The 14,806-nt window shown below is 43.3% G+C and overlaps 1 protein-coding gene across 2 annotated transcripts in view; it reads right to left on the bottom strand.

The window, feature by feature from the left end:
- The window catches only part of CRY1 (cryptochrome circadian regulator 1), a 38,787-nt gene extending 27,189 nt beyond the window's left edge, over positions 1-11,598 (bottom strand). For both annotated transcript variants that reach the window (XM_082309996.1, XM_082309997.1), the window contains exon 1: positions 11,072-11,598. In XM_082309996.1, the coding sequence (XP_082166122.1) occupies positions 11,072-11,229 (158 nt within the window). In that variant the 5' untranslated portion in view covers positions 11,230-11,598. The remainder of the gene's footprint in view (positions 1-11,071) is intronic.
- Positions 11,599-14,806: the final 3,208 nt, after the last annotated feature.

Below are 14,806 nucleotides of genomic sequence, written 5' to 3'. Positions count from 1 at the left end.
TCCTTATGCCATTTGTAAGAAGAACATTTCAATATGAATCAACAGAAATAGTTTCCTAAAGTAGGTCGTTGCTGCAGCAACCAGGCGCTGTTTGGACTACTCCCTGCCACAATGACCTACTTTTCCAGTTAATATGTAACCGCTGTGTCGTAGTAGCAGCCCAATTTCTCCTTCCCTCCCGAGCCGCTCCAAGAGGATTCCCGTGCCGCAGCCGATCCTTATTCCTAACCAGGACAGAGAAAGGCTTCGAGCAGGTACAAGCAGCGGGTCGGTTCTGCTCCCGTGTCGCATCTAGAAGCGTCGGCTGCTAAAGGTTAAATGAAACCCAATATGTTCTTGGAGTTCAAGAAGTACTGAGCCAACGTTCAAAACTGGAGGGGCTGATAAAAAAATAGAAGGGGAAGGTGTCAAAGCGAACGGCAGCTCGCGCACAGCGCGTCCCCTGCCAGAGTCAACAGCTGGCAGCAAGCGTCAGCACAAACAGCCTGCTTCAGCGCTGCCTCCAAGCACCAGCTCACGGGCATAATCCTTCGTTACGGGTCTCAGTAACATTAAATCCACATAAAAGAAAAACCCTCGTGAATGACAGGTAAAGCTAGCGCGTTTTTAAACCCTGTTTAAGCCTGCGTGGAGAGCGGAGCGGGGACGCACGAAGCCACCGCACAAACCCAGGAAGTAACGCTGACGATTACTTCATTTCCTGTTTACTGTTAATGACCATTACCCTTGCGAGAAAGGAAAAAAAGATTACCAGTGCAACTTTTCATTGAGCTGTATCTTAACCTCATGAAGAAAGAGATTCTCTCTGTAGAAATAAGCCTACAAGGCTTCAAATGTCAATCATGCTGACTTGTGCGTAAGTATTTTTTGATCAATTTATGCAACCCCTAAGTTCAAAAGCTTTCATTAAGAGGCAAGCACAAGAGACTAACACTTCCAAGGGAAAGGCAACTCATTCCAACAAAAGGCAAGCTATGCGTTACACCGTATAGTACATCCTAATGAAAACTTCAGTTAACAGAAAGATTCTGACAGGCATAGCTCATACTACGAAAGCAGAAAAAAAGCACACACAGCAAAGCTCTCCAAGGTTTACTTTACCTTAAGTCTTCTTAAAACTTGTAAGTTCGGCAGGAAAAATACTGGAATTGATGATAATACGGTACTGCAAGTGGAAAAGTTTTTTAAATTTCCCACACATTTTCACTTGGGAACAAATCATATGTAATGAAATAATTACTCCTGCAAATCTTACACTCTTCAAACAGAACAGCAAAAAAAAACCCAATAAAAATTCTTTTTACTTTACCATTGCACTTGACAAGCTGTACAGCAGCAGCTGCAAAGGTAGGATTCTGGAAAAAAGATGGACTAGTAGATGAAAAAAAAAAAAAAAATCGCAGAATTATGAAAAAAAAAATCAGAAAAGCTGCTGCTGCAAGAGCAACCTCTGATCACTAGTAACACTTTTCAGTTTGAAATTGTGACCTCCAGTGCCAAAAATGCAAGCTCTGTTGTGCTGTCTCATATGGAAGTCGTAAAGAACCAGAGTAAAACTTTCAGTAAACGCAGCACTGCAGAACTTTTCGTTGGCAAACTAATACAATGCTTCAGAGTTGGCACTGAAAAAGAGAGGTTGGTGGAGTTATATTTGGAAGAAAGCAGAAAGCCAAAATCTAAAATGTAAAAAGAGGAAGATCCACATTATCCCCACAAACCTATGATTTTCTTCATGGCTTGGAAGAAAAACATACTAGCTCTGAAATAAAGTACTTCTCACCAGTAAATTTATTGGCAACTAGCTTGCAGAAAGGAAATTTCAATCAAATGAAAAGAACTCTGCGCACTGAAAAACACCAGGACTGTGTGATCAGTACTAATCTTTATACAGGTCTCCTCAGATTATGAAAGCCTTCAAATAAAAGGGGGAAATATACCACAATGAAAACTGAACTATCAATATCAGAGTAATTTAAAACTTTTTCCTCTGTCATAAACTGATGAAACTACACATTAGTAGATGTTTCCAGGTCATACCAGTTAAAGAGTATGCTGGAGAAAAGAAAATGAAAAAGTCACTCATAAAAGTAATTTAAAGCAGCATTTGCAGGATTTGGGATATACCACATAATAGCAGTAAACAGCAAACAGCTATGTTGTCTAGAAAGAAACACACATAAAGCACAGTAAACTAGATCTTAAGCCTGCCATCTACTGAAAAATAATGATGGAAAGTCACAGGAATTATCCCTAGGCAACCCAGATAAACAAATAATTCAGATGACATCCATTGCCTGATCACCCTCATTAAGACTTGGATAGTTTCAACTTCTTGAGTTCACTACTAGCAAGACTTACGAAAACAAAGAACAAAACCAAAATGCAACCTCCTCCCCAATCAAAGACCCTTCTGAAACCTGGATGGCAAAAATTACTCTGTAGAATATTTTATTTTAAATGCATATCTCAGTTTTACAGATGTAGAGTCATGCCTCTCCCATGAGAAGGAAATAAGGAAAACAATAGCAGGCAATCTCTGCTAAAAGCTGTATTGTTCTCTTTTTCTACTTTAAGACTCCTAGAAAAAATGAGTTTGTTTATTCTCAAGAATGTGAAATATGAAGAATAAGAGAAAAAAAAAATCACTTGATGCCATAGAATTTACAGGCAGAAAATTTCAACTCAGAGGAAACTCAGAAGAGAACATAGGAAAGAAAAATTTTACTTCATTCTTCAATTAATCCAATGTATTGGAAATCAAATTATTAACTGTTTTTAATGCCAGTTGCTCTATAAAATGGAGTCTCACAATTCTCTGTACACTTCTCCAGTACTGCAGAACTGCACAGACTGTGAAACTGAGATAAAGCTTGCCATGGTATTCTACATCTTTAGTGCACAGCAAAATTGTAACCATGCAGACCATGATCATGTTTTACGAACTATAGAAAGCACAAAAAACAAACAACCTACATGATGGAATTACCTATTTATTTACTTATCTTTCTGATGAAAGTTGCCCTCCTATTTCTGTTCTTTCGATCATTCTTTTGCCCCTCTCTCTAAACTGCAGCACGGTTCACCCTTTACCTACAAGGTAAGTAGAACGTTGGCACTGGCATTAAGGAAAAAAAAAAAAAAAATCTGCAAGCGCTGAACTCCACAGGTTCTTTACTATAAAAAGTAAAGCATTTGCTAGGTCATGGATTCCACACTTTGGATAGATAACAGATAGAAAAATCCAAGTTTTCCTTACAGGAATTGTTCCTAAGTGGCCTGTGCTGTAGATATTTCATCTCCATCACTGAAGAATCAATAATAACATGTATTCATACTTCACAACTTCCTCATTTGAGCTTAAACGGATTTTTTTGCAGTGTTTCTGGTTTTCAGTTTGAAAGGATAGGAGTTTGTGTTCTGAAAGGAATCAAACTTATAGTGCAAAAATTTTGCAGCCTTTACTTTTCACAGCTGCGCAAGAGTCACAAACATACTAACAGATGTTAAAAGGAACGCATGTGACTGAACAGGAAAGGAAATGCTTTCCTAGAAATCAAGAAACACTGAGATAAAGTAAGTTTCAAAAGCAGGCCCAGAAAACATCTCTGGTTTAGTTGCTGGGGGAAGCAATGCGTAACACAAAAGCTCGGGTGTACGTGACATCACATGCCTGTCACCACAGAAATTAGACTTGCAGGACACACCCTGACCCATGTTCAGCTGGAAGAAATCCCTTCTGCCTCTGGTACTCTGGACAGGTTCCATCCTATTGCAAGGAACTTGTTGCGCTAGCACTTCCCAAAGAGATTATGAGCAACAGTTTGACTCCGGAATTTACTTCTGAAACCCTGAGTCTTATCAAATTCTTATTTCCTACCCAGGTTTACCAATACAGACTTTCAGACCTTTCAAATACTAATGCAATTTAAAAAAAAAAAAAAAATCAAAGTACAGAATTTAAGAAAAAAAAAAAATGCACATTTTAGGAAGCTCTGTTCACTGCAGCTCAGCTACTGTCTAACTAATGCTAACAAAGCTCATGTGTTAATTTTTATTATCTCTCCATTAGTAATTGGTATGCTCTCAGATTCGGAACTGTTCCAAAAGTATATACGTGTAGACTTTTGCCACAGCTGTCTCCATTTACGTACTTGAAACAGAACATTGCAATATTGACCTCTTTTCCCCAGGCCTTTCCAGTCTATCCTTCACCTCCACTAAACCTTTATTCCTGCATAAAGAAACATTTGCACACACAAAACTCCAAAGCAGTGAAAGCAAATGCTTAACGGTGACCTGAAAAACATATGGAGGCTTCGGGGTTAGAAGAACATTGCAATTATAGTTCACCTGTTGACCTAGATTGCAAAGAACAGGAAAGTCAGAAGTATACAGAAGCACACAAACTAGCCTTGGTCGACATTTAAACTGGAGTTCTGAGACTTTAAGTAAAACATACTGCACCAAAATACCATAAAGTTCTTACCCCAGTAATCAAATCCGATCCTTTCCTAGAGGTAAGCAAAGGCACAGCTATTAAACCTGCTAAAATGTGATATGCAAATTACTAAGCCTATAAAACACGAAGCCACATACTCCCACACTACTTACACAACCGATTCATGCTCAAGCTGACTTTTGCCCTTTTAGGTCACTATGGGAAAGTCACAAAATTTCCTAAAGTGAAGAGTTTCTTTCAATATACAAATTAATATATCACAGACTTTAGTGTAACTTTTACACTGAAAAAATGGTTGACTTCACGGGCAGCTTGACCTTCCTCCTATCGCGGGTTATATAACTAACCTGAAAACCTGCCAGGCATTGAGAGGGTATGGAAAGGAATCATTTTCCTTGAAAATAAAGGCTGCTGTGCTGTAGATAAACTGTCAGAAACCAAAAAAGTTCAGGTGGTACAATCATGAACAGCTTTTTCTGCAGTACTGGCATAACGAAGTGTGTTTCAAGAGTATGCCATTTGTAGGAAAAAACATATCTTCACACACTGGGGGAAAAAATACTTTATTACATGGAAATAGCCGAAAGAGGCTGACAATACATAAAATAATTTGCTTTGAAGAACTGATGCAGAATTCATTGACACTGCCACATACTGATCAGTTAAAAAAAAAAAAAAAAAATCTGTATTCTGTATTCCTGATTGCCTAAAAAAAGCTGCTTTCGCATTCACCACAGATGGTGTTTCTTGGGGGGTTATCACCCTCTCCTTTTATGACCAGAGGAGGTAACACCACAAGTTGCAGACAGATTACCTTCCCCTGCTCAAATAAAGAATGCAATCTATTGATACTGGGTATAATAAAACAAAAATAGATTTCTGGTTCCAAGAGAAGGAAGGCTGAAATAATCCTACAGAGTTGTTTCAAGACCGCAATTGTCCCTTGATACTCAATCTCAAAGTCCACACGCTACTCTTACGTATCGAGAACATTCTACCCAGATCTTTTCTTGATATCCTCAAACCTGGAAATCAGTAACGTAAAACCAGGTCTCTCAAACCTCAAAACCCCTTAACCTGAGGAATTGGATTACTTCAAGATCAATTTTGCAATCAACAAGCAAATTGTATAAATGCTCACTGGAATTTTTCTGGCCTGTAACAACTGCTACTTGGAAAAAACAACTTATTCAACACTACGTATAAAATTGGATTTGCAGTACCGTGCTCTCTCCAGGCCACACAGTGCAGACTTCTTGTCCAAATTAATAATAGTTACATTACAGAATCTGGTGATACAAGATCATTCACCAAAATAAGCAAACAAGCATAGTGTAATTTCTCAGCTGGCAGTGTTATTTCTCATATTCTGACAGTTTGACAAAAAAATAAGTCAGGCCTTTCCCCTAACACAGCAAAAAGGCCAATACTTACTTTCGACAATATAAGTTCAAAAGCTGTCAACAAATGGCAAGCCACAGAAGAAACTGATAATCACCTTCCAAAAAACAGCTAGTGGTTACTACCCACATGAACAATGCAGGCCACAGTTATATGGCCATTTTAATCTGGAACAAATCCATACTGCCACTGAACGAAATGGTACCTGCCCTTCCCACTCTCACCTCTCCACTACTACTGCTGTGACTTTTTGCTGGCACCATCTACCACAGAGCTAATCCCACCAAAACTAGTAACTAATCGCTTTCGGACAGAACGATGAGCTAACCTGGTCCACCACAGGGCTGCGTGCTATCATAAAAGGGTGGAACCACCCCTTTCATCAACACTACAGGATTAAAACCATGAGGACATACGTCAGTGTGGTTCAGTGACATACTTCGTAAAGCATAGGACTAGATCACGTAACACCACGACCTATAGAGGGAATCGCTGAACTGTGGGCACTTTTGGGATAGACGGGGCTTTCTATGAGAGAGGACAGGTGGGCAACCCAAGTGTGCGGCGCTGGAGGGTTTCTCCAATCTAACTGCCAGTACCACAGAGCTCTCATCTGAACATGCGGCTTCTGAAAACAAGTTACCACTCTTCGATAACAGGTTTTGAAACGTACAGATTAATCACCCTCAATTTAGTGGGCTGGTTGAACAAAAGTGCTCAAAATTGCGCACTGAGCTAGAGTTGAAGCCACTCATTAAAAGGTTTGACGCGTATGTCTAGAACACAGCATGGGAATACTAAGGTTCCTTTGTGGACCTGTTACACCCTTGGCTATAGCAGCAGAGTTCAGCACAGGGTACCTACCCTGTAAAAGAAACCCCAAAGTATCTACAGAATACATACAAAACTAACGTTACTCCCAAGCCCGATGTATGTCTAGCTTTGTAAATGAAAAACCATGAGCCTTGTCTCTACTGATACTTTAGATGATTGGCTTGATGTTAAATATTTCATAAATCAAACAGATTTTCATCTTAAGTGCTACACCACGAAAACAAACTTAAAAGGGATGTTTTTGGAAGGGAAGTCGTAATTATTTTGGCACGCTCCTTTTTACAAACCAAGTACATCACCAAAATTAATGAAGTACAATACACAAGTTTTGCCTGCTTGAATTACAGGTATGATATCATTTAATACTGAAATCACTCATAGAATAATTCTATTGACAAACTTTCTTCACCAATCCCACATCCAACAAACAGGTCTCTACAGGACAAATCATTTCCTACATAACCTGAAACTGTAAGCACATTTTCAAAACCAGATGCACAGAATAGCAAAATTTAACAGATGCTACAGAAGGATGTCCAAGTATTAATTTTTTTAAAACAAGCTCCCATTTCTATGAATTGCAGTGATTGTCCTGGAAATGAAACTTTTGTTTTTTCTCAGGTTTTTCATTTTTAATATGCTTTGAGGTATGAGTGTTAAAAAAAAAAACAAACACATCTTTTCTTTCACCTAAATCAACAGGACTATCTGCCGTAACAACAGCAGCTAACTTTGCAGGATGTTGAACACATCAATATTCTCACAAAATCTACTAGATATACAAAACAGATTTTATTACTCTTATTTTAAAAGTGAAAGTTGTTCTCTTCAGGAATGATTAAAAAAGAAATACAAGGATTGGCAAGATTAGACTATCTGTCTTTTTAAATCAATTGCTGCAAGCAAGTCTTTTAACTAGCATATCAGAAACATACATACACACTCAAAAAGACAAACTAAAAAAGTAAATTATTAGCCAAAGTAAATTCTTAGGCAGCAACTAACGGAATGTTTGCATTTCTTTTTAGGTATTGTGATCAATTGCCACTCTGTACTAAAACCACTGCTAAATGAAACCCTCCCCTAGGCGATATTGCTAAAGGTCCCATTCTCCTTAATATGGAAAAGTCTGTGAGCACGTACAAACACATTTTTTCATAACTAGGTAATGGTTACTTGTTGGAGTACGTAAGTTACATTCTTTGTCTACTCTGTTGACACAATTAAATGCACATTAATTCTGATGCCAAAAGTTTAAGGGCAATTGACAAAACTTTATGAGAGTGTTAGAGTGATTTTCCATTTAGCATCTTCCTCCATCATTTCTCCATCATCTTTTACTGTGCTGAATAACCTCTCTCTTGCAAGCCTTGATCTGTGAATAGCACTGGAAAACTCATTATACAGAAAAAGCATGTCTCAATGGAAGCACATCTTGATTTATTTGACAGCTTGAAAGAAGGAACAATAAGAAGAAACAGAACAGAACCAGAAAAAAAAAAATTGAGTTGAGTAAGGCCCCGGCGTTTGTTACGTAGCATTCATGATTTTAGAACAGGTAGGCTGAATGCCAGGAGAAAGGAGGTCAGTAAGACCATGTGACTGCTTAGTAATTAGACTTGCTCAATAGTGGAATTACACAAAAATATTAGTTCATGAGTGTTACATGACTGTTTAAAGAGAAAAGTTAATCAGAAAGCACCTATGTATTAAAGGCTGCTATTGGCCAGATTTAAAACACATTTTTTAAAATGAGCCGTAACTGGTGACTCTGCAGAGGGACAATGTTACTTCTAGCAAGAAACTAAACCTCCTGGTTTCTCGTATTCTTGCACCATTTTTCCTCATATCCATTGTGTTAGTCATACTTTGAACTCTGACAGACAAGAGTTTTTCCCTGGGCATTAGGACCATACACTCACCAGAACATACAACTCTCAGTGTCAATCAATTCAAACTAAGAAAGGACCACTGCAAATTCACGCCAGAAGATTAAATTTGACTCATGTTCCAAATGCTGAAGGGCTTCTGCTCCTAATCTCAAATAAAATATTTTTTACTAATTCAACACCCTACTCCACAGGCACGTAAGCAACGATCTTGCTTACGGTCATCAAGTAACCAAGCAGATAAAATGCTTGATTATTAATTGCAAGTGCCAAATGAGACTGGCAAAACAAAAAACTGCATCATAAGTCTTGTGTATGCATACTGTGAATGTGTGTGTTACCATTGGTTAAAATTAACTCATTAAAACCGCTGGAACCTAAAATGGATTCATTCCAAACTAGTAACTGTTCATTTAAATAAGAATTTATTGAGATCACTCTAATAAAAATACAGTCTAGTAACCAGTTATTCTATAATGTTATTGTACTTTTAAACTTGAAAAAATCCAGAGATCTCACAAAACCGGGCTATGAAGGCAGTGAGATTTCCTGCTCAAATCCATGTGCAGCAAGTGCCTTGAGGGTATTTAAGTCCCAGGAGACTGTTTGAAGTGCTTTGGATAGGGGAGTTGTAATTTACCCTTCTTCTGGGAGATCTTCAGGCAGGGGGTGGTGGTGGAACACACAAAAATAAAGGACTAAAAGAAAAATGCTGCTCTTCATTAAATGAATAAATAAGCCCACACCACCAAAACCTCAGCCCCTCTAACCAGCAACTAAAAAAAGATAGTTTTCTTCAAATGCAAAATGCGGTGCAGGGACTAGATGTCTTTTAGGTCATTGAGAACACTGTTAAAGTAAGCCAGCTAGCAAATACATCACACACAAATGTACTCAAGGACTGTATTAGCTAATGATCATATTAAATAGTCATTGAAGAACCAGGGCAGTAGCACTGAAGACATGAACCTCCTTTTGCTAGAATCAAAGTTCATATTTCTCTATCATTCACTAGCTCAGAGAATATAACCAAATACGGTTTAGTATTTCAATTGCAAAACACATTAGAAACCTATGAAGTATTCTTAAGACTTGATTTCCTAACACTTAGACTTGCACCGAGTGCACACATTCTTTTAAAACTCAGTTGTTCATGCTTCATCCATAAAACTAAGACCTCTGAGCTTTCTTCATAAAGTCAGAATTTGTTATTCAAAAAACCCTATCCCCTTCAGAACAAACAAAAAAAAAATTAAAAAGCCTCTATAAAAGAAATGCACATTATGAACCTCAGATAAGGGAAGTATCTAACAATTATTATTCTTAAGTAGAATGAACGTTATTTTCGTCACTGAAAATGGAATAACCATCAAGTTAAAGTTCACAGAAAGCATTTTTAGTATTTCAGTCTTCTGAAAACCAGAAATAGGACCATAAGAAAAACTTCTCAAAATTTGAACAAAAAACCTCCAAAGGTAAGTCACCTTGCTGGTAAAGTATTTAGTGACCTGGGATAGAAATTATTAAATCCGAAAGAAGCAATTCTTGAAGAGAAGTAAACTGAACTGAAACCCAGAGTATCTCAACTTTGTCATTCTTCTATGAAGTGGTGTTAAGCCAAGTTTCATTGCGCTTGTTCCATAATTAGGCAACTCTTCTCAGCACGGTAGCCTGGGCCGGCTAAACTCACAAGCATTTCAAGTTCCTGACATTGGATGGACAGATGATAGAAGAACTCCACTGCGTTATCAGCCCTTTATAAAAGGGTAACAACTTCCAGATCCCTACTGATGTTTCAAGTAATCTCACAAGGTAGGTATGCACAGAAGTCCCATTAACCTCTGCCTTATTATGGCACACATTTAGCATGGAAGTGTCAGCCACAACTCCGCAATAAAGTTCATTTTTGTATTAGGTAGGACCACATCTGGCTTGAAGGTGTAGGAATAGATCTGCACGCTCTGGAAAGGGACACGACCTCCCCTTCCCCGCAGGAAAGATACCCTGAGAAATTACTTTTGAACCACTCAAGAGGGTCATCAGTTTTTTTCCCCAGCATGGAGCCACGCTGTGCCGGCGCGGGGTTTCTGGCTGCCCGGGGGCGCCGAGGCGAAGGGGACCCTCCGGGCTGCTCCTCCCCGCGGCCTGCAGCCCCGCCGAGCCCCAGCGCGGGCGCTGAACCGCCGCCCTCGGGAGCGGGCAGAAGAGCCCCCCCTTCCCCGGGAGGCCGCAGCCCCCCCGCCCCGCCCGGGCCCGCACCCCGCCAGAGCTTTCACCGCTTCTTTCCCCCCTTCCTCCCCCGCCGCGGCAGCCGCAGCCCGGGCCGGCGCAGGGGCTGGATATGTAACACCGGGGCGGGCGAGGGCGACCGGCGCTGGTGGCGGCCCAATCGGGCGGCGAGGGGAGGGGATGGCGGGGAGGCAGCGTGACCGCATACATAACGCGGGGAGTAGGGCCCCCCCGGCCGCCCCCGCCGCCCCGCACTCACCGCCACCTGTTGATGCCCACGTTGGAGGAACCGGCGAACCAGGGGTCCAGGATGTAGACGCAGCGGACCGTGTCGGCGCCCTGGATGCACTCCCGCAGCGCCGGATTGTCGTGGAGCCGCAGCCCCTTGCGGAACCAGTGCACGGCGTTCACCCCCATGCCGCCGGGCCGGGGACGCGGGCGCTCAGCGGGAACCACCGCCGCCGCCCGCGGGACCGCTCATGGCGCGGCGCCGCCGCTCGGCGCCCGGGCGAGCAACGGCCGCCGCCGCCCCGCGCGGAGGGGGGGGGGCGGCCCGAGCGGCGCGGGGTCCGCGGGGCCTCTCCTCGGGCGGCTCTAGGACCCGGCGGAGACGGCGGGGGCGGCCGCCCGGCGGGGTCGCATCACCCCGCGGAGCCCCCGCGCCGGGGAGAGTGAAGACGGAGGGAGGGAGAGCGGGATCCGGCGCTGGCTCCGGGCGGCGGCGGGGTCCCCCCCTGCCGTCGGTGCCGGCCGCGCGCGCCTCGTGCCAGCCGGCGGCCGCCGCCTCGCCGCTCGCCCTGTGACTCTGCGCCGGGCGCCGGGGCTCCGCCGGGCGCCCTGCCCCGCCCCCCGCCGCCGATTGGCCGGGCCCTCCCCCACGTGACCGCCGGCCCTCACGTTTCTGAAGTGTGTTTACTACCGGCGGAGGGGGGAGGCGGCGCGGGGCGGGGAGGCGCGGGGCGCCACCGGCCCCGCTCCCGCGGCGGGGCGACCGGCGGCCGGGGGAGCCGGCGATCTCGGCAGGAATCCCGCCCGCCGGGGCGGTGCGAGGCGGTGGGCCGCGGCGGGGAGGGGCGCCGGGGGCGGAGACCGCGGGCTCCCCCCCCCCCCCCCCCGGCTCGGGTCGGCGGGACCCGGATGAGCACGGGGCTCCGAGGCGGCTCTGGGAGGTGCCGATTCCTGTCAGGAGGCGCATGCGCGCGGGTCGGCGGCGCGCGCCCGCTGATCTGTTATGTATCGCGCCCTGCGCGCGCCCGCGGTGAGGGCCGCGCCTGCGCGGCGGCGCCGCTCTCCTCAGTCCCGGCAGCGGCGGCGCCGCCCGCGCCTGTGGGCCCGGCCGATCGCACCCCACCGCACCCCGTCCCGCCCCATCCCGCCGGGCAGAAGCCAGGCGCTTACGTAGGCTTGTGCCCCCGCCGCCCACCCGGCCCGGCCCCCTGCCCGAGCAGGGAGGGCGTCTCCCCGCCCGCGTTCCTTACAGATGCACGCAGTTGCTTACAAAACGGGCCGTGTTGTCGCTGCCCGCTGCAGTCCTGAGGTGGCGTAAAAAAAGCCGTAACGGAACCGCTGAGCAAGAGGCAGAGGTGGCTCGGCCGCGCAGCCTCCTGCTGCGGGAGCTGCTGAAAGAAAACGCGTTTTCAAGCGAGCGCTGAGCAGCAGAATGAGTTAAAACGGTCTCCCTAGCACTGTTAGTACAGTCATTATTAGTAAATGGTGTATATCTAACGTCTTCGCTTTTAATTACAGAGCTCAAAGCGACGTCTGCGTGCTGCCGACGCAGCAGGTCTCCCTATACCTTCCCTCGTGTTAGCCACCAGGCATGGCTAACGACTGAATGAGGCGTCGCGCTGATAGGACTCAGCAGAGCAATTTTGACTCCTAACAGGGCAGCTCTAGATGCGGATCTGAAAATAAATCTCCACCTATGGATTGCAACTCAAATCTACGACTTACTTCCAGAGTGTTCATAAACAAGCGGGTAGCAACAGCAAGAGGGGTTTCATTAGAAATAATGGCTCTCAAGTAAAAGGCAGAGAACTGATACCAGCAGTACTGACCTTTCTTGACTTCCAGAATTCCAGAGCAGGACAGTACTTTAAGAACTGTAGTTGCTCTTTCTACTAAAACATTTTTTCTGCGAAGATACGCAGAAAATAAAAGTAAAGTCGACAAAAAGAGATGTGCATCACGTGTTTCCCTTCACGCTTTTCTTTCGTCACTTTGAATGACTTAATAAAATGTCATTAATGATTGAGGCATGCTAGCAGCAAAGGCCCCAGCCATGATTAGAATCCCTTTCTCTTTGGTTTCATACAAAATTTCTTTCTGAAAAGTGTGGAGGCCGAACTGTTCTTAAGCACTGACTTTAACAACGGCATAAATTATTATGAGTTTTTCAATTATTACTTTGTCATATGTGGAACATTGTATTCCACAGCTCATCATTCTGGTCCAAGAGGAACATACGGGATCCTGTCGTGTACCCTTGCTTCAACTTAAAGCTGGTGTAGTTGGGTCATTGTAAAGTTGAGCACTGTTTTCTCAATTAATACAAAGTACATTCTTCCTTGCTCATTTTTTTTTGTTTTTATTCTTAAGAAATGCCAAATATTTGGTGAATAATTTTCAAAGAAATAAAATAGCAAAGAAATCTTGGTAGTTAATGACCACTTTCCATCAAACTCCTTTTAATTCTATAACTTTTGAGCACATTGAAGGAGGTAGATTCCTTATTTGCAAGGAAAGTCACCTCACAATATAGTTTTTATTTCAAACTTTTAAACTGCTTTTTCATAGTCCTTACGTTCCCTGCTAGCTCCTTACAAGCCTGTGACACTGAAGATGGCCCTGAATGAAGTCCAGCATCGACTGATCTGCCTTCTTGGGACTACTGAGGTGGAAGCAAGCCTCCCTCCCTAGACCTTAGGGTTCCATAACCAAATTGCAACCACGAAAACCATCAGTCTATGAGCCGCTTGTCGCTACAGACTAAATAACAACTGTCGTATATCAGTAGCATATCATTATGTCAAAACACCATTCAGGTCTCGCCATACCTTCCATGCCAGGCGGTTTGTTCTTGATTTAGAAGTGGAAGGAAGGTGAAGAATATATTAATTAAAATGTCAAATCTCAAGGGAAGAGTCTCTCCAAGTTAGTAGAAAAAGAAAATAGAATCACAGTTAATCAAGGAACTCATACAAGTAAACCTCACTACCGTGTTCTCTCGTGGATAACTTTTTTAAAGAACATTATTGCTAATTAAGCCCAGACTGGGATCGCAAAAATCAAGAGAGTGGTGGTGGGGAGTTAGAAGGGAAAAAAGATAACATGAAGGTGTGAAATGACAAAAAACATAAAGGAACAAGTATACAATACATTGTGTATTACAAATTAGAAGCATTTTTTTTAGATAACGTTTTTAACATCATTGTATGTCATTTATATTCGCAAACATTGTTAACTGTTCTTGAAACAGCAGTTACGTAGGAGACCAAGCCTGAACGGGGTTCATAGAGCACGGTTTCTTTCTATAGCAGTTCTCTTCGTCATTAGATCTTCTTCACAGATCTAATACAGCCTCTTGAAAATGTAGCTGACAAAAGAAGTGTTCCCAGGGAGAACAGTACTCCTTTTCACTCTCGGAAGGATGTCACTGTGCAGACCCAGAGTTGGTTTAAAAGAATCCTAACACGCCTAGACAAATCCTTCTAGTCTAGCAATCATTGATGCGCCTCTGCTGATTTGTAACTCTAAGTTTGGAAGAGAAATATAGTAGATACAGCTGAAAAATATGATAGAGGAAGACGATTCTCACCATCGCAGCTCATTTAATTTCTGAAACGCTACCAGGCAGACGCTGTAAATCCAGTGCCTATGTATATGAATTTCATTCTTTTATTCTGTAATAAGTAGAGCGATCCTATGGAAGAAAATACACTGATGTAAGCCAGGCCTCCCAGCATCACATCAGTGTTGCCTCTCGCCCAAATTT

Source organism: Platalea leucorodia, assembly GCF_965183815.1.
Source record: "Platalea leucorodia genome assembly, chromosome: 4".
In the NCBI taxonomy this organism is placed as follows: Eukaryota; Metazoa; Chordata; class Aves; order Pelecaniformes; family Threskiornithidae; genus Platalea; species Platalea leucorodia.
The sequence above is the reverse complement of the archived record's forward strand: the minus strand, read 5'-3'. Positions and strand labels throughout refer to the sequence as shown.